This window comes from Schistocerca nitens, chromosome 4, assembly GCF_023898315.1.
Source record: "Schistocerca nitens isolate TAMUIC-IGC-003100 chromosome 4, iqSchNite1.1, whole genome shotgun sequence".
Taxonomy (NCBI): domain Eukaryota; kingdom Metazoa; phylum Arthropoda; class Insecta; order Orthoptera; family Acrididae; genus Schistocerca; species Schistocerca nitens.
The window spans coordinates 854676252-854693772 of NC_064617.1; the positions used below are offsets into that span (position 1 = coordinate 854676252).

Consider the following 17521-nt stretch of genomic DNA (forward strand, 5'->3'; position numbering starts at 1 on the left):
AAATATAAATGTTATGGAAATGTGCAAGCTTTTGGAGCCAGTAGCTCCTTCTGGCTGAAAGGTTGATGGGGAAGGATGAAGGGAAAGGACTGTCTATGCTTAGGAAATGGGGAGAGTTACACTAAAGTCACCATGAACCCCAGGTCAGGGGGCACTTTACCAGACAGGATGACAAGGAAAGAATTACTTCAAAATAGCCTCTAAGGCAAACTGCCCAACTCTGATATGTCCACAGATTTTAATTTTTGACAAACTTTTCAGCAATGAGGCAACCAGGGTTTAACCTTTAAAAGGAATTATTTTGTTTTTAGCAATGAAACTCTGCAAGAAGAAAAGTCTGTAATATGTATTAATCACAGATGGATTCAGCATTGCATTTCAACTAGTGATAAGACCAGACATGATTCAGATGATGAATTTATAATCTAACAGAACACGATAATATAAGACAAATAACTAAAAAGTGTGACAATACGTTTATTTACATAACAATGTTCAGATAAAACATCCAATCACACAACCTATCAACAACAAAAAAATCACAGATAAAACATCCTCTGCAGTCAAAATATTGCAGTCACATTTCTCATATATTTGCTTTGCACTCACTAAGATGGGACTGATGTATGAATTCTCAATCCATGCATTTCCTTAATTTGTTCCTTGAGGGCCTAGAAAATGTGAAAGTACATTAATACCAATCCTGTATTCAGATGCTATCATGCGGAGAGTCTATGTAATTGTAAACTTACATTGTTTACTAAGCGATGCTGTTTGACTGTATTAAGACCTTTAAACTCTTGAGCCTCCACAGAAATTTCAAACATTGCTCCACAACCACCTAAAACATATATAACACAAAAGCTATACATTGCTATTTTTTTATTTCTTTTTTTCTTAGGGTTCTCATTCATTAAAAATTTACTTTGTGACATAAACCAACTATCTGATCATTGTATTAAACATATCTGATCTTTGGTTACCTGTTTCATGAACTGAACCTCTACACAAGAATACAATTTCATTCATTCATTATATTCTGTACAGTCAAGTGTCGGCATAAGAAGACGTCTCAGATTGCACTGGGCTGGGCATGGCAGCTTCATGTGCCAACCTCAACCAATCATGTAATGCAGTTTTGTAAATTTCTGTATGGCAAAACTATAGTTCTGACATCGCCAGACAGAAAACAATTGTTCTTGTTTGGCAGTACAGAGCTAACAGCTGGTAACATAACTGCTAGCTGTCAGGGATCATCTTATGCCAACTCGTACTGTAGATCCGATCATAAAAAAGCACTGATGTGGAATGAGCCAAGGCACACATTAATACTGAGAACCATGTGTTAGAAATGAATTCTGCACACTAAACTGCTACACACTACTTTGTGGAACCTCTGGCTACAGCAAAACAGTTGCTTCTTTGAAGTATGAGCTATTGTTTCCTCAGTTGTACTATGTAGTTGCTGTTTATATCATATTGTTTGCATAGTATTTGCCTGACTGTGATTTTATTTGTCAAAGAATAACATTTATTAACAGAGTGAAAGCAGTGAGGCCTATTTACAATAAATATATGTTGTTAACATGAATTTTCAGTCTTTTGAATCTAGCCATGTAACACATACAGTGTGTGTCATACATTTTCACAAGGAGTAGGGAAACTGAACATGAATGTGCACCTGCAGGATTCTGGCGCATCTTGATCTGCCAAATATTCTGTCTGATATATTATGAGTTATGATTAACTGTCTTCATAGTACGATGAAGAAAGACCATTACGTACCATGTAAAATAAGCAATGAGCACCAGATGCACACATGAACAAAGTGTTGGAGATTGTAGTTCAGCTTCAAAACAGAAAACCACTTTAGGGGTATGGGGATGAGACTAGACAGGATGGAAGTCCTGTGGAGACTAGGAGGTAGAAAGAGATGTTAGCTTGAAGTATGTGTTGGAAGGGCTCTGCAAGTGGAGGATCAAGCTTGCTCTAGCACAAAAATTGTCAATGAAGTTATTTATCTTGAATGTTCAAAAATATCAGTAGTTAAACTGACACGTAAGAAAGGAGATATAGCATCCCCCCAAATAGGCCTGAACTTTCTAAGAAATTTAATATATTTAATATATTAACCACGCTGGTGGTTTCAGCTCTCTGAGACTGCAGACGTGTGTGTGTGTGTGTGTGTGTGTGTGTGTGTGTGTGTGTGTGTGTGTGTGTGTGTGTGTGTGTACTGCTGACAAAGGCCTTAATGGCCGAAAGCTATAATTGTGTGAATATTTTTGTTGTGCCTATTGCAACTCAGCATCTCCGCTATATGGTGAGTAGTAACTTTCCTTCCCAGGTATTATTGTTACATTCCATCCTGGATTTTCCATTATTTGTTTTTTGCTAAACGTATATCACTTAGACCCATAATATAAAAAGTAATAAAATATTTCATGCATAAACAGACGAGTCAATGTTTGACTCTAACGATATACTTCGCACCTCATAGTATGATTTCAGGTCCAGGCTTTCTACAGTCAAAGCACTATGAAGCATAGTAGCAAAAATATACAATTGTTTTGAGCATAGTATATTATCAGTGCAACAATGTTGCACCTCAGAAAATCTTTCGACATGGTCTCCCACAATATTCTCATAAAAAACTCTACCACTATGGACTGAGAGAGAATGCTCTATACTTAATGCAGTCTTGCTTAGACAATAGAAAATGGTTAGTTAAACCAAATAATCAAAAGTCAGAATGTCTTCCAATTGTAAAGGATATACCTGGGGGATCTGTTCTGCTATATGCAGATTACACAAAACTCATCCTGTGTGATACCAACTTTGAAAGTCCACAACACAGCATGGCAGTAGCAATGCAGAGATGCACTACTTGGTGTGAGGCAAACATACTGCAGAAGAATGACATTAAAACTGAAAACATTTTATTCCGTCTGAATGCTCTGTCATAATAACAAAACAGTCAAATTATAATGATTTCATATGGACCAAAAGCTCAGCTGAGTACCCACACAGGAAAATTATGTGGCAGACTAGCATGTATCATCTATCTGCTGCAGAAACTAAGAAGCAGTGTCAGTAAAGAACTATTATATTCATATCTTGCATTCTTCCATTTCCACCAGAGTTATGGGATACTATTATGGGGATATTCTGTGTTGAAATGGCATAAGAAAACTGTAAGGTACATTGCAGGAGTTAGCCCATGTGAATCATGTCGAGATTATTTTAACAAAAAAATACGAGGAGGCAAATGCAAAATGTTAGGCAAATGATGGTACCCCTTAGGGAAATGGCAGCAAGGGATAGGAATGGACACTAGATTCACTCAGTGTGTATGCCTGGGGATCTAATTTAACATGTTAAAGAGGCTATGCCAGCAGCCACTGAGGGAACACGGTGCACCCAATTTCAAATTGTGGCACACGCTGGAACAGATGATACCTGTTGTCTGGGCTCTGAGGTCATTCTTGGATCATTCCAGTGACTGGCAGATCAGACTGAGAAGACCAACCTTGCGCGTGGAGTTTCAATGAAGCTCACAGTTTGCAGCCTTGTCCCCAGAACTGATGGTGGCCACTTGGATTTGAGTTGAGTGGAAGGACTGAACCAGAAGCTTCAAAGGTTCTGTAACAAGCCAGGCTGTGACATCCTGGACTTGTGCCATAGGCGTCAAAACTGTAGGGTTCCCCTAAATGGGTCAGGTGTGCACTACACATCTGAGCCTTACTATGTGTGGGATGCACACAAGGGTTTGTTAGATTACATGACTCTCCATCCAATCCAGGTAACGATACCCGCAGGAACCCTAGAAGTGTCAGTGTACGATCGGCAGAAATGGCTTAAAATCCTAATGGTTAACTGCCAAAGCAGTCACAATAAAGTGCCACAGTCTAAAGTGCTCCTGAAAAGTAGTGAAGCTCACATAATACTAGGTACAGAAAGCTTGCTGAAACCTGAAACTGATATCAGTGAGATTTATGGGGAAAATTTACATGTATTTTGAATGGCTACACAAATGGGAAATGTAGGTGGTGTATTTGCTGCAGTGGACAAAAACACTCAAATCCACTGAGAGACACACTGAACCACACCTGAGATTGTTTGTGCAAGACTTAAGTATCAGGGATGGGAATAAAATGATAATTGGATCCTTCTATTGTGCACTAGACTCACCTGTTGTAGCCAAAACCTTTAGAGAAAATCTCAGTTCACATGTATGCAAGTTTCCAATTATACTGTAATGGTGGAGATTTATCATCCAACAAGAAATGAGAAATTACAATTTTGTTAATAGTGAGTGTAATAAGACATACTGTGAAACCATTACTAAATGCCTTCTCTGAAAACTACCTAGAACAAACAATTGAAAATCCAGGATGGAATGTAACAATATGTGAGAAGAAAAGTTGCTACTCACCATATAGTGAAGATGCTGAGTCACAGATAGGCACAACAAGACTCAGAATTAAAGCTTTCAGCCATTAAGGCCTTCATCAGAGAGAGAGAGAGAGAGAGAGAGAGAGAGAGAGAGAGAGAGAGAGAGAGAGAGAGAGCCGTGTGTGCGATTGCAGTCTCAGGCAACTGAAACCACAACTACCTAGAACAGATAGATAGGAACCCCACTCATGATGGAAATATATTGGATCTAATGGCAACAAATAGACCTGACCTTTTTGAGGATGTTCACATTCAAACTGGTGTCAGTAACCTATTACCAAAGTTCAAAGGGTAACTTAAACAAGCAGAAATATATATATATATATATATATATATATATATATATATATATATATATATATATATATATATGTTCAATAAACTAGATACAAAATCAGCAGTGTCATATCTCAAGGAGGAAACAAACTTTCAACACAGGACAGGAGCATGCAGAGGAACTATGGCTCAAGTGTAAAGGAGTAGTTTACCATATATCTTATAGATATGTACCCAACAGTGTGTTCATAACAGGAGGGAACCTTCATGGTATACAGTCACTGAAAAGAAACTTTTAAAAGAAACAGAGACTGCTGCATAATAGATGTAAAACCATAGGGCTATAGATAGAGATGCTAAATGAAACAATTTTGGATGTCAAGTGAGCAATATATGATGCCTTCAGTGACTACTGTAGCAGAATATTGTCAAATGATCTTTCACACAACCAAAATAAATTCTGACCGTATGTACAGGCTGCACTTCACAGTGGTTTGCAGAGTGTAGATGTGGATAATGACAGTGTCTAGCCTATATGTCTACAACTGCCTTGTCTATGTTGAAGAGAATCTAAGTAAGTTTGACCTAAGGGGGACAATTCATGGCTATAACACAAGAAGGGGAAATATTATTAACATGCCATATACTATACTGTCAAAGACCCATAAGAATTACAAATATCTTGGTCTTCTCTGCTTAGATTAGATTAGATTAATACTTGTTCCATAGATCATGAATACGACACTTCGTAATGATGTGGAACGTGTAGGTTAATAAAAGATGTCTGTACAAGATATTACATTACACAAAATATTGCATGACACTAATGTTTTTTTTTTTTTTGCCCCCCTTAATTTATATCTAAAAATTCAGCCAATGAGTAGAAGGAGTTCTCATCTAGAAATTCTTTTAACTTATTTTTAAATGTTAGTTGGCTATCTGTGAGGCTTTCGATGCTGTTTGGTAGGTGACCAAAGACTTTTGTGGCAGCATAATTTACCCCTTTCTGTGCCAAAGTCAGATTTAACCCTGCATAGTGAAGATCATCCTTTCTCCTGGCGTTATAGCTATGCACACTGCTATTACTTTTGAACTGGGCTGGATTATTAACAACAAATTTCATAAGTGAATATATATACTGTGAGGTTACTGTGAGGATCCCTAGATCCTTAAATAGATGTCTGCAGGATGACTGTGGGTGGGCTCCAGCAATTATTCTGATTACACGTTTTTGAGCAATGAATACTTTTCTACTCAACGATGAATTACCCCAGAATATGATGCCATACGAAAGCAGTGAATGAAAGTAGGCATAGTAAGCTAATTTACTGAGATTCTTATCACCAAAATTTGCAATAACCCTAATAGCATATGTAGCTGAACTCAGACGTTTCAGCAGACCATCAATGTGTTGCTTCCAGTTTAACCTCTCATAAATGGACACACCTAGAAATTTTGAAAATTCTACCTTAGCTACAGACTTCTGTTCAAAGTCTATATTTATTACTGGAGTTGTGCCATTTACTGTACGGAACTGTATATACTGTGTTTTATCAAAATTGAAAGAGAGTCCGTTTGCTGAGAACCACTGAATAATTTTGTGAAAAACATCATTTACAATTACATCACTTAGTTCTTGGTCTTTGGATGTTATTACTATACTTGTATCATCAGCAAATTATCTGAAAATGCCTACATAGCAGCAGTAAATAAATTTAAAACTAATGTTTTGAGAATGATGAAAAGTGAAGTAATTTGCTCTGCTCAAGAGTTCCTCAAGTATGTGACAAATGACCCATATTTCATATGAAAATGAATAATAAATTAACAACAGACTATATACAGGGCAATTTTTACCAATGTGTAAAAACTTTCGGAATTGATTCATGAGAGTTTAGCGAATAAAAAAGTCTAATGAACTTATGTCTGGAAATGCATGGTTTCTGTGGTAGGGACCATTCATTCAGTCATACTTTGTTACAGAGACTGCAGTCTAATATACACTGCACCATGCAGCCACAGTTACAGTATGGGTGATTTCCTCCTAGAGGGTGGTACTGTTCTTCATGTCACGCCCTAGTACCCTCTCCTACCATTGTAATTGGTAATGTTGTGTCCGATTCACTACTCTTGCTGACTCACCTTGTAGTGGATTTGATACAGCATTGTACACAATGGTTTCGTATTCTAATCGAGTGCTTGCCGACATGATGTTTACTTACGGAAAAGCAAATGGCAATGGCCAGCAAGGTTGTATCAGGAGGCCTATCCCTGCCATCAACAACCACTGCATTCAATGTTTGCAATAGTGTTTTGCCATTTGTCTGAGACAGGGTTGTTTCAGAAAGCAGGAAATCATGAAGGACATACCCGAAATGTTTGGACACAAATCTTGGAGGAAAATGTGATTAACATTGTGGAAAGTGACTGCCATGTCAGTAACAGACAGTTCGTCTGCCAGTACAGGGTAAGCCAGACAACTGCGGGGAATATTCTCAATGGCGATTGTTACTACCCTGATGACTTACGTGTGCAGGACTTGCTAGCAACAGACTTTCCACATCAGGTGCAGTTTTGTCACTGGTTTCTTCATTAAGCAACCAAGATTCTGGGATTTGTGTCATCCATTCTATTCACAGGTGAGGCCACCTTTAAGCACAGTGGTATCTTGGACTTTTGTAACAGTCATTTGTGGGATAGTATGCAGCATCCCCACAGTATGGTGACAGAATCATCAGCATTAGTGCTGCCAGAATGTGTGAGCCAGAACAACTGGGGACCGTATTTTCGGACCAGTCTTCCTTCCAAATCTCCTAACAGGCCGGAACTACTGGCGTTTCTTGCAGTTGACTTTATATCTCCCCTGGTGGAAGAAGTGCTATTGATGATTCGAAGGGTTATGTGGCCGATACATGATGGTGCTACAGTCCACTTCACCGTTAACGTCTGGATGCATCTCAATTGTCTCTACCGCAACTGATGGATCAGATGAGGGGCTCCATTTGCATGGACTGCTTGTTCACTGGATCTCAACCCGTACAATTTCTGGTTATGGGGCTATCTCAAAAGTATCATGTATGCAGAGCCCATTTCAGATGTGGAGACACTAGAGCAGCATATTCGTGCTGCCTTTGACATTGTTTTGCTGCAGGCTGGCCGATGTGAACGTGTGAGACAGAACATGCTATGACGTGTACACGCTTGCGTTGAGGCACATGGAAACCATTTTCATCACATACTGGAACTGTGGCTGCATGATACAGCATCTAATAGACCACAGTCTCTGTAACAGTGTATGATTGAACAAATCGTTTCTAGCATGGAAACCAAGCATTTCTGGACATAAGTTCATAAGATGTTTTTTGTTCCGTACCCTCTCATCGGTGAATCCATAAGAGTTTGTACATGGCGGAAAAAAATCACCCTGTATATGGCACACTGTTTCATGGACTTATTGTCATTTATCTGACTGATTATTTATCATCTTTGTCATTCGATTAACTATACAGTTCATTTATCTTGTAATTGTTCTAATAGGATCCTTTTGTTATCGGCACTTGCATTACCTTCTTGTACATAATGACATTTGCGTAAGTCTGTATTATTATTGTTGTTGTGTTAATGAAGACAACACCAACTGCATGTAAAGATGCTCAAATGTGAAATAAAACATTTGTATTTGCATTCAAACAGGTCGTCTGTGCTCATGTCCACACAGGAAACTACGCACTGGATGCAACAAATTTGCTGATAATATGACTGCTCTCACAAGAATCCCTGCCTCTTGTGACAGGTTTATACTGATGAAAGGACTGGAATCAGCAGTTGATTGATGCACAAGACAAATTTCACATATTGGTCTTTTACCGAGATATTACGCGTGGGCAAGTGGAGTTGACAAACATGATTTCACCTTGTTTGAATTTGGGTAGCAGGATTCACATGAGGAAGAACAGGAATATTAACACGTTGTTCTGTTGAGTCTGGCTAAGAGGTGTGTGTGTGTGTGGACCATTAGGAGTTCAGGGTATATCACGCAGAAGACATATTTATGAACCAAAAGGATACAGAGGGATGCTCTTTTGCAACTGGTTAGTAGATATGTTTGGACTATTAGTAGTTCAGGGTTATATGCTGTAGATGACATATTCAGAATTGTGTGGACGCTGCACAAAATTTGCTGCAAGGCCAGCCCAAGATCTCCAGCATATTTGAAGAAAGATTACTTATCAGTGACTATTTAGTGCCCATGAATGGTAAGCCCGAGGAGGAGGGACCTATTACTGGAATGTGGAAAACTGCCTGAAAACCACATCCAGGCTGGCCAGCACAGCGACACCTCATTGTTAGTCGGCTAAGTCTGGCGTACTTTCCCATCTTGCCGCAAGTGGTCGCATTTACACTCACAGCTAACCAGAAAGGTGGGGATTAGTTGATTGATTTAATATAGACAACCATTTTTTAGGTGCCATTAGAGAGTTTACAAAGACCTATGCTCAAAAGAAGCAGACAATGAGAAATGCAGCAAAGAAACTATTTGTGTTATGTATCAGTATGTAGTTTGGTGTCTTGGCCTTGAGGATTTTCAATTATTAGAAATATTTTCTTTGTAAACAAATAAAATTAAACTGAGAAAATGGGAATGAGACTAACATCAAGAAATGTGGATAAAAAATTGATACCTACAAATTGGTGTTGCAATTTTAATGATTTCTAAGCAGTGCTATTAAGGTGAGAAAATGATCTCTCTGCATGTCACAACAGGTTTTTTTTTTTTTGTTTTTTGTCTTGTTACAAATATTTCAACGACTTCAATAGATGAGGTCCATTTAAGACTGGAAAGTCACTTCTATGCAGGCTTGCCACAAGCAGATTTTTGCAGTGATGAGCAGTACCACATCCAATATTCTGGTTCACAAGTAGGTCACCCACATCATATTTTTCCACATTCCAACCATTTCCACTAAAAGCCGCAGAGGAGCAACCCCTTTCTTACCTAATATTATGACTGAAACAGTTGAACAGCATCCTCCATTATGGTTTTGAATACACCCATCATACCTGCAAATAAGGAACATCTTCGCATTTTGCCCAAAGTTGTGTTCCAATACCCATTCGATCTAAAAAATATTCTCTTTCATCCTTCTGTGATTTCAGTTTCCAACCTTCCACAACAAGGGTCATAACCATATAACAGACCCAGGTACAAGACTTGTCCCATGACCCCCACACAGTATATCCTATTACAGTCTTGTTCCAAGCAAATTTTACACCACAGAAGGACAACTACTTCTAGAAAGCAGCCAAGTCATAAACCAACTCCACTGCAATGCCTATGCAGCCTTTTATCTAGCCATTTCCCCCAACCAGCTGTCTATTCAGATGAATGGCCGCTAAACTGTGGCCAAGGGTAAGGATGACCATCAAGTAGCACAGCTTGCTGCTGAGCACAATAAGGTTAACATCAACAGCTGCTCACTACTGCTACCACCTGGATCCTCTGTCCTAACTGCATGACTCCTGGTTTGTGTCGGTTCTGAACAAATTCGGTACGCAAACATCCTGCTAATAAAAACAGCAACAAAAAACAGACCAAATTTCAACTGTTTAAAATTTAAACTTGGTGGCGTGTTGTGGAAAACCTCTCATAAATTGTGACTTATTCCCAGTATGACTAACACCATGTGTCGAAACAGCCTCACTGACAGCTTTGCAGTCATCGTGCTGACACAATTAGAGATCCTAAACTGATTATACACAATAACTTGTCTTAAAACACACTACAACACAACAGCTATGGCTTCTATGGTTACTTCATAACATAATTTACCCCTGCATAAGTTTGTAGATGTACTTTACAATTGACCGGTTCCTGCCATTCACCTCAAGTTAACTCACATAATTATCCTGTACTTTTGCTTCATCTTTAGTTCATATGCATTTTAATTTTTAAAAATTCATTGTATGTCACCTAGACTTCAATTTCAATCCGTTCTCCTACCTCCAAATCATTAACTATACTATAGGTTATAAAGCTTGACCTGTTTCTGCAATCTCTTTGTTGATATTCCTCTCATTTTAACAGTGTCTCTCCATTGTGCAAGTCCTATGAGTACCCTTGCTAATTAATCCTGATTAATTTTGTACAGCCATCCTGCTGCTTCAGAAACAAACCTTTTGTTTCTAGTATTAACTTTCTGTCCAAAACTGACATACCTGTCAGTAAATAGAGATCCACAACCCTCCTTTCTAGAAAATATACTTTTTCCAATCTGTTCATCACTGTTTATTATCTCTAAGTTAACATGCCTGGAATGGTACAGTAACAGTAGAAATAATAAATAGCAATCACCAGACTAGAAAGAAGTCTATTTTCTTTAACACTACGTCACTAGGCTTAAGATAAACTCATCTCATTTGTGAAGCATGTTAGCCTGAATGACGAGCCTGACCTTTCTATTAATCACTGCCATCATCTTTGTCTTTAAAATACAGTCTGCTGAACTTGCTGTGACATCCTCTAAATAGTGTACCAGCAAATCAAAGGAAATTTCTCAAATGTAGAACACATGGGTGTCAGTTTGCAAATGAAGAAGAGTGGTTTTAAAAGATAGTAATACTGCTCTCCCCCCCCCCCCCCCCTCACTAATTGGTTCAGTCACTGTTAAGCCTGTGCTTCTCCCTCAACCTTATATATAACTTCTTGTGCTTTTCTGTAAGGTTTTGATATTTGCTTTTCTATGTCCATATCTGTAAATAACCCCAATTTTTATTATCGTTGTTGCTGTAGATGTGAATTTCGAAAATTTTGATGTGCTCTACGTAACATGTGTGCAAATGAATGTACTGAACAAATGTTTAGTGGATTTTGGTGTTAGTTGAAAATTACCATTGTGCAGTCTCTTAAGAACAATGACACACAAGTTACTGTTTTTTTTATATGCAAAAGATACATACTACGTAGCCTACACAATGAGAGGCATCTTCATACATATGATGTTCACCGCGGATTGGACTTTAAATACATGATGCAGAAATCTTCTTCTACAGGGACTGAGTCACATCAATAATGGAAACCCTGTCGGGTCCTTACGTAACAGAAATATTTTACAGATTATTCTAACTAAACACTGTCAGATGTAAATGTAATATTAACTGTAAAACTGTTGAATCAGGCTTGATTTCTAGAGTTAAATAAACGCGTGGTATTTCAGCAATATTGAGATTTGTATAAAAAATGTGCACATGCTTAGACAAAAGTACCAATATTTACTCCACAAAGTACATTAATGGTGAAGGCTGTGGAAGCTAGTAGTTACCATACCCGAAATATCAACTACATCAATACTTTTCGCCTTTGGAAACTGCTGTCGTAAAATCTCTTTTAATCTGTTTTCCAAGTCTGTACTTTTGCCGGGGTTGTTTCCATTTTGAACACGGCTAAACAGCTAGAAATGAAGAATTCAGAAATTAGTCTTGATGTATCGTATCACGTTTTGAATCAGTAGGTTCATGTTCCAACACAGAAAAAAGAACCCCAAAAACCAAATCTACTGACCGCAAAAGAACGAGTCCCGCGCACAGTCAAACACAGGTTCCGAAACATGTTTCACATGAGAGTGAGGGGATTAGACACTTGTTCCGAATTATGTTGCAACATAGGATGCAAGAATGTGTATTTTCGGAGGTCTACACCTGTAGCGCATATCACTACACAAACCGAAACAGTGTGCCCTTGTCGTGAGTTTCTCATGTACATGATATTTAAACTTCTCAGAGATATGACAAGAATAACACTAAAACAACTGCGCAATGAAGAGCACCTCATTTGAAAACGATATGACCACATTTCACCCAAGAAATACGCAGAGTGCATTAAATTACAAAGAAAAGTTCTCGTGAGTAGTGTTCAAGACATCCTTTTCGCCTTATTAAGCTTATACGTTATTCATGAATCCATAATTTTTAAATTCATGTTATAGGTGCAAAACATTTTCCCCAAACATGTGATTTAGAAATTTTGGGGTCATTGTTATCTGCTCGCCATTTTCTCCTACTGGTCTCTAAAGTGCACTTTTATCCCTTAACTGTGCTGATAGTGTCTATAAACGTAATCCATGCCCGCCTTTCCCCCGACCCCCGCTCCCTACTGCGTTTATGTTTTCTAATACTTCTTGAGTTAAATGCCAGATGTCGTTGGACCTTTTCGTAATCTTCGTAGACATTGTCGTGTAATCGTTGCAGGTACCGGTGTGCATTACTGAGGCCCAAATGTGAAATATCGCAACTATTAATCGTTTGGACCCCATCAGCATGTAGATGCTGCTAGCAGCAAACCAAAGAAAAACAGATGCAGAGCAAAATCTTCATGAACCAAAACTACAAGAAAACTCGGTGAGTGGTGTCAAAAATCATTCCATTGGAAAACAGTCACTATTATCCTCTAAAATATTACACCATAATGTGCAGTCAATGTTCAATAAGTTACTAGAAATAGATCTCTTCCAAAAAACAAAGTCACACTTAGATGTTCTCTGTATTACTGAACAGTGGTCAACAGAAGACAAAATTAAAAAAACGCCTCTTGGCGAATTAACTCTAGCTGGTTATTCTTGTCGGAACAAAAGTAAGGGAGGTTGTATAGCAATCTATGTCAAAAAAATTTAAGATACAAAAGCCTCACAAAGTACAATAATATGAAAATAGAAACAAACTTTGAATTCTCCTTAATTATCTTAACAGACTATAATCTATTGATACTGAATGTATATAGAGCCCCTGAAGGGAACATCCAAACCTTCAAACACTCCCTCGAAGCACTACTCACAAAATTTCACTCACTAAACAAAAATCTATTAATAAGTGGAGATTTTAATATTGACTTCCTCACACCTGGAAAAACAAAGATGAATTCTTGAATATTACACATTCATTCAACATATCCCCAACTGTAAACACACCAACCAGGATCACAAAAAAATCAAAAACAGCTCTAGATCAGATTTTCATAAACGCAGACAAACTACACCACTCAATCGAAGTCATCAGCACAGGTTACAGTGACCATGAAGCCCAAATACTAACAGCGAATTTAAATTACATAAGACAATATCCCACAATAACTAAAATGCAAAGGCAATGTAATGACGATAATATAAGGCTTTTTAACTATCTGTTAAGTGCTGAAAACTAGGCAGTGGTCTATAAAGAAAATGATGTAAACTACATATTTAATTCCTTCCATGAAACATTTCTCCATCACTTCAATACTGCATTTCCACTGAAATCCAGGAAAATCGGAAACAAACACACAAACTCATGGGTAACGAAAGGGATAAGGATTTCCAGCCAAAAAAAGGGTGACTTAAAAAATCACATGAAACACCATGAAGTCGATGATCAGTTAGGTCATATTGTAAGACCTGTTTTGCAATCTACAGAAAAGTAATCCAATAAGCAAAAAAATTATACAATGATAAATTTATAAAGGAATCTAACAATGAAATGAAAGGCTTGTGGACAGTTGTAAAAAATGAAACAAACAGTAAGCAGCATATTATAAACAAAACATTTAAACTAAACCTAAATGATGAAGTCACATCAGATCCCCAAAAAATAGTAAATGGTTTTAATGTCTATTTTAGCAAAATAGCAGAAAACCTGATAAAGAACAACTGCCACAGACCAAATACTCAACACCAAACACTAATAGAAACCATACCAGTCCAGACATCAATGTTTCTTCACAAAGTCTCCAATACTGAAGTACTTACAGCTACACTCCTGGAAATTGAAATAAGAACACCGTGAATTCATTGTCCCAGGAAGGGGAAACTTTATTGACACATTCCTGGGGTCAGATACATCACATGATCACACTGACAGAACCACAGGCACATAGACACAGGCAACAGAGCATGCACAATGTCGGCACTAGTACAGTGTATATCCACCTTTCGCAGCAATGCAGGCTGCTATTCTCCCATGGAGACGATCGTAGAGATGCTGGATGTAGTCCTGTGGAACGGCTTGCCATGCCATTTCCACCTGGCGCCTCAGTTGGACCAGCGTTCGTGCTGGACGTGCAGACCGCGTGAGACGACGCTTCATCCAGTCCCAAACATGCTCAATGGGGGACAGATCCGGAGATCTTGCTGGCCAGGGTAGTTGACTTACACCTTCTAGAGCACGTTGGGTGGCACGGGATACATGCGGACGTGCATTGTCCTGTTGGAACAGCAAGTTCCCTTGCCGGTCTAGGAATGGTAGAACGATGGGTTCGATGACGGTTTGGATGTACCGTGCACTATTCAGTGTCCCCTCGACGATCACCAGTGGTGTACGGCCAGTGTAGGAGATCGCTCCCCACACCATGATGCCGGGTGTTGGCCCTGTGTGCCTCGGTTGTATGCAGTCCTGATTGTGGCGCTCACCTGCACGGCGCCAAACACGTATACGACCATCATTGGCACCAAGGCAGAAGCGACTCTCATCGCTGAAGACGACACGTCTCCATTCGTCCCTCCATTCACGCCTGTCGCGACACCACTGGAGGCGGGCTGCACGATGTTGGGGCGTGAGCGGAAGACGGCCTAACGGTGTGCGTGACCGTAGCCCAGCTTCATGGAGACGGTTGCGAATGGTCCTCGCCGATACCCCAGGAGCAACAGTGTCCCTAATTTGCTGGGAAGTGGCGGTGCGGTCCCCTACGGCACTGCGTAGGATCCTACGGTCTTGGCGTGCATCCGTGCGTCGCTGCGGTCCGGTCCCAGGTCGACGGGCACGTGCACCTTCCGCCGACCACTGGCGACATCATCGATGTACTGTGGAGACCTCACGCCCCACGTGTTGAGCAATTCGGCGGTACGTCCACCCGGCCTCGCGCATGCCCACTATACACCCTCGCTCAAAGTCCGTCAACTGCACATACAGTTCACGTCCACGCTGTCGCGGCATGCTACCAGTGTTAAAGACTGCGATGGAGCTCCGTATGCCACGGCAAACTGGCTGACACTGACGGCGGCGGTGCACAAATGCTGCGCAGCTAGCGCCATTCGACGGCCAACACCGCGGTTCCTGGTGTGTCCGCTGTGCCGTGCGTGTGATCATTGCTTGTACAGCCCTCTCGCAGTGTCTGGAGCAAGTATGGTGGGTCTGACACACCGGTGTCAATGTGTTCTTTTTTCCATTTCCAGGAGTGTATAAAAGTACTAAAGCATAAATACTCCAGTGGCAATGACAACATTCCTGATTTAATTGTAAAGAAATGTGGAGAATCCATTGTAGAAGCCCTAAACCACATAATAAATGCATCCTTTACAAATGGAGTTTTCCCTGACCTACTAAAGGCTTCTAAAATTACCCCACCTCACAAAAAGGACCCGAAAATGGTGTAGCCAATTACAGGCCCATAGCACAACTCAGCTCATTCTCAAAAATATTTGAAAAATTATATAACACCAGATTGGAAGACTTTACTAATAAACTACCCTTATTAACAAAACACCAGCATGGTTTTAGAAAGCAAAAGATAACTACCACAGCTATTTATGAGTATCTCAACAAAACCTTAAAAGCACTGGATAATAAGGAAATCACTACTGGTATCTTTTTAGATTTATCCAAAGCCTTTGATGTAATTGACCATACCATACTCCTTAAGAAGTTAGCAAATAAAGGTATAAGAGGAATTGCAAACAAATGGTTAGAATCTTACCTGTCAAACAGATTTCAAAAAGTTGAAACTAATTTTGAAAAAAAGAATACAACCACCCATCAATCTACTGTCCACTCCTCTGACACAATGCCTATTAGATATGGTGTGCCACAAGGCTCAATCCTGGGACCCATACTGTTTCTGCTATACATTGATGATATAAGCACGAAGCTTGCTACAGGACATACCACACTATTTGCCGATGACACGAGTATACTAATAACAGGTACTGATACAGAGGACCACAACCAAATAATTAAACCGCTTATGTTGTCACTCAGCAAATGGTTCAACGAGAACAAACTGATTATAAATATACAGAAAACAACATACATTAACTTCAGACTCTCATCCCAAAAACAAGAAATGCTCGATGTGATTCTAAATAACCAAGCGCTATGTGTGTGGACTCTGTCAAGTTTCTTGGCATATGGCTTGTAGAAAATCTAAAGTGGGAGACTCACACAAATTATATCTCAAAAAACCTATCAACTGTGTGTTACATTTTAAGGATACTCAAAAAATCAGTCACAAAATCTGTTCTCATACATGTATATTATGCTTACTTCCATTCTTCTTTACAGTATGGAATCATATTTTGGGGGAACTCACCTGGAGGTAGATATATTTTCAAAATGCAAAAAAAGGCAATACACATAGTATGTAACCTAAGACATAATGAATCATGCAGACAACATTTCAAAACAAATGGCATTATGATACTGACCCCTGCTTAGATTTATAATTTCGTCCCATTTGTCAAGTCATACCTGTTAAACAATGACTGCACATTAAAATTCAATGGAGATATTCATAACTACGTAACAAGTCATCAATCTGACCTACATATGATTCAGTCCAGAACTACCTGCTACCAAACAAATGTTTTAAATGTTGGGATACAAATGTATAATAATTTACCAAATGAAGTCAAAGCAACAGAGAACCCAAGAGTTAAAAAAATATTTCTTGAACCATTGCTTTTATGCAGTTCATCATTTTTTTGAAAGGGGTTAAAATTGTAAGCAATTTTATGATAAATGTTCAATTAGGTCTGAAAATTATATACTGTGAATG

At 39.1% G+C, this 17521-nt stretch overlaps 1 protein-coding gene across 1 annotated transcript; it reads right to left on the reverse strand.

Moving 5' to 3' along the window:
• Positions 1–461: 461 nt before the first annotated feature.
• Positions 462–12508, reverse strand: LOC126251855 (bolA-like protein 3). Its single transcript, XM_049952531.1, has 4 exons — positions 12287–12508; positions 12053–12176; positions 753–841; positions 462–671 (listed from the first exon to the last, which is right to left on the reverse strand). Exons 1-4 carry the CDS (start codon positions 12332–12334, stop codon positions 609–611), a joined length of 324 nt encoding a protein of 107 aa, XP_049808488.1. The 5' UTR covers positions 12335–12508; the 3' UTR covers positions 462–608.
• Between the last annotated feature and the right edge of the window lie 5013 nt (positions 12509–17521).

What these genes read in the sequence shown, in the direction of transcription:
- LOC126251855 (XM_049952531.1), bottom strand. Translation starts at nt 12,334, where the DNA reads ATGTTTCGGAACCTGTGTTTGACTGTGCGCGGGACTCGTTCTTTTGCG. An exon ending in GCGGGACTCGTTCTTTTGCG is followed by an intron (nt 12,177 to 12,286) that starts GTCAGTAGATTT and finishes CTTCATTTCTAG; the next exon opens with CTGTTTAGCCGTGTTCAAAA. An exon ending in AGCATCGCTTAGTAAACAAT is followed by an intron (nt 672 to 752) that starts GTAAGTTTACAA and finishes CACATTTTCTAG; the next exon opens with GCCCTCAAGGAACAAATTAA.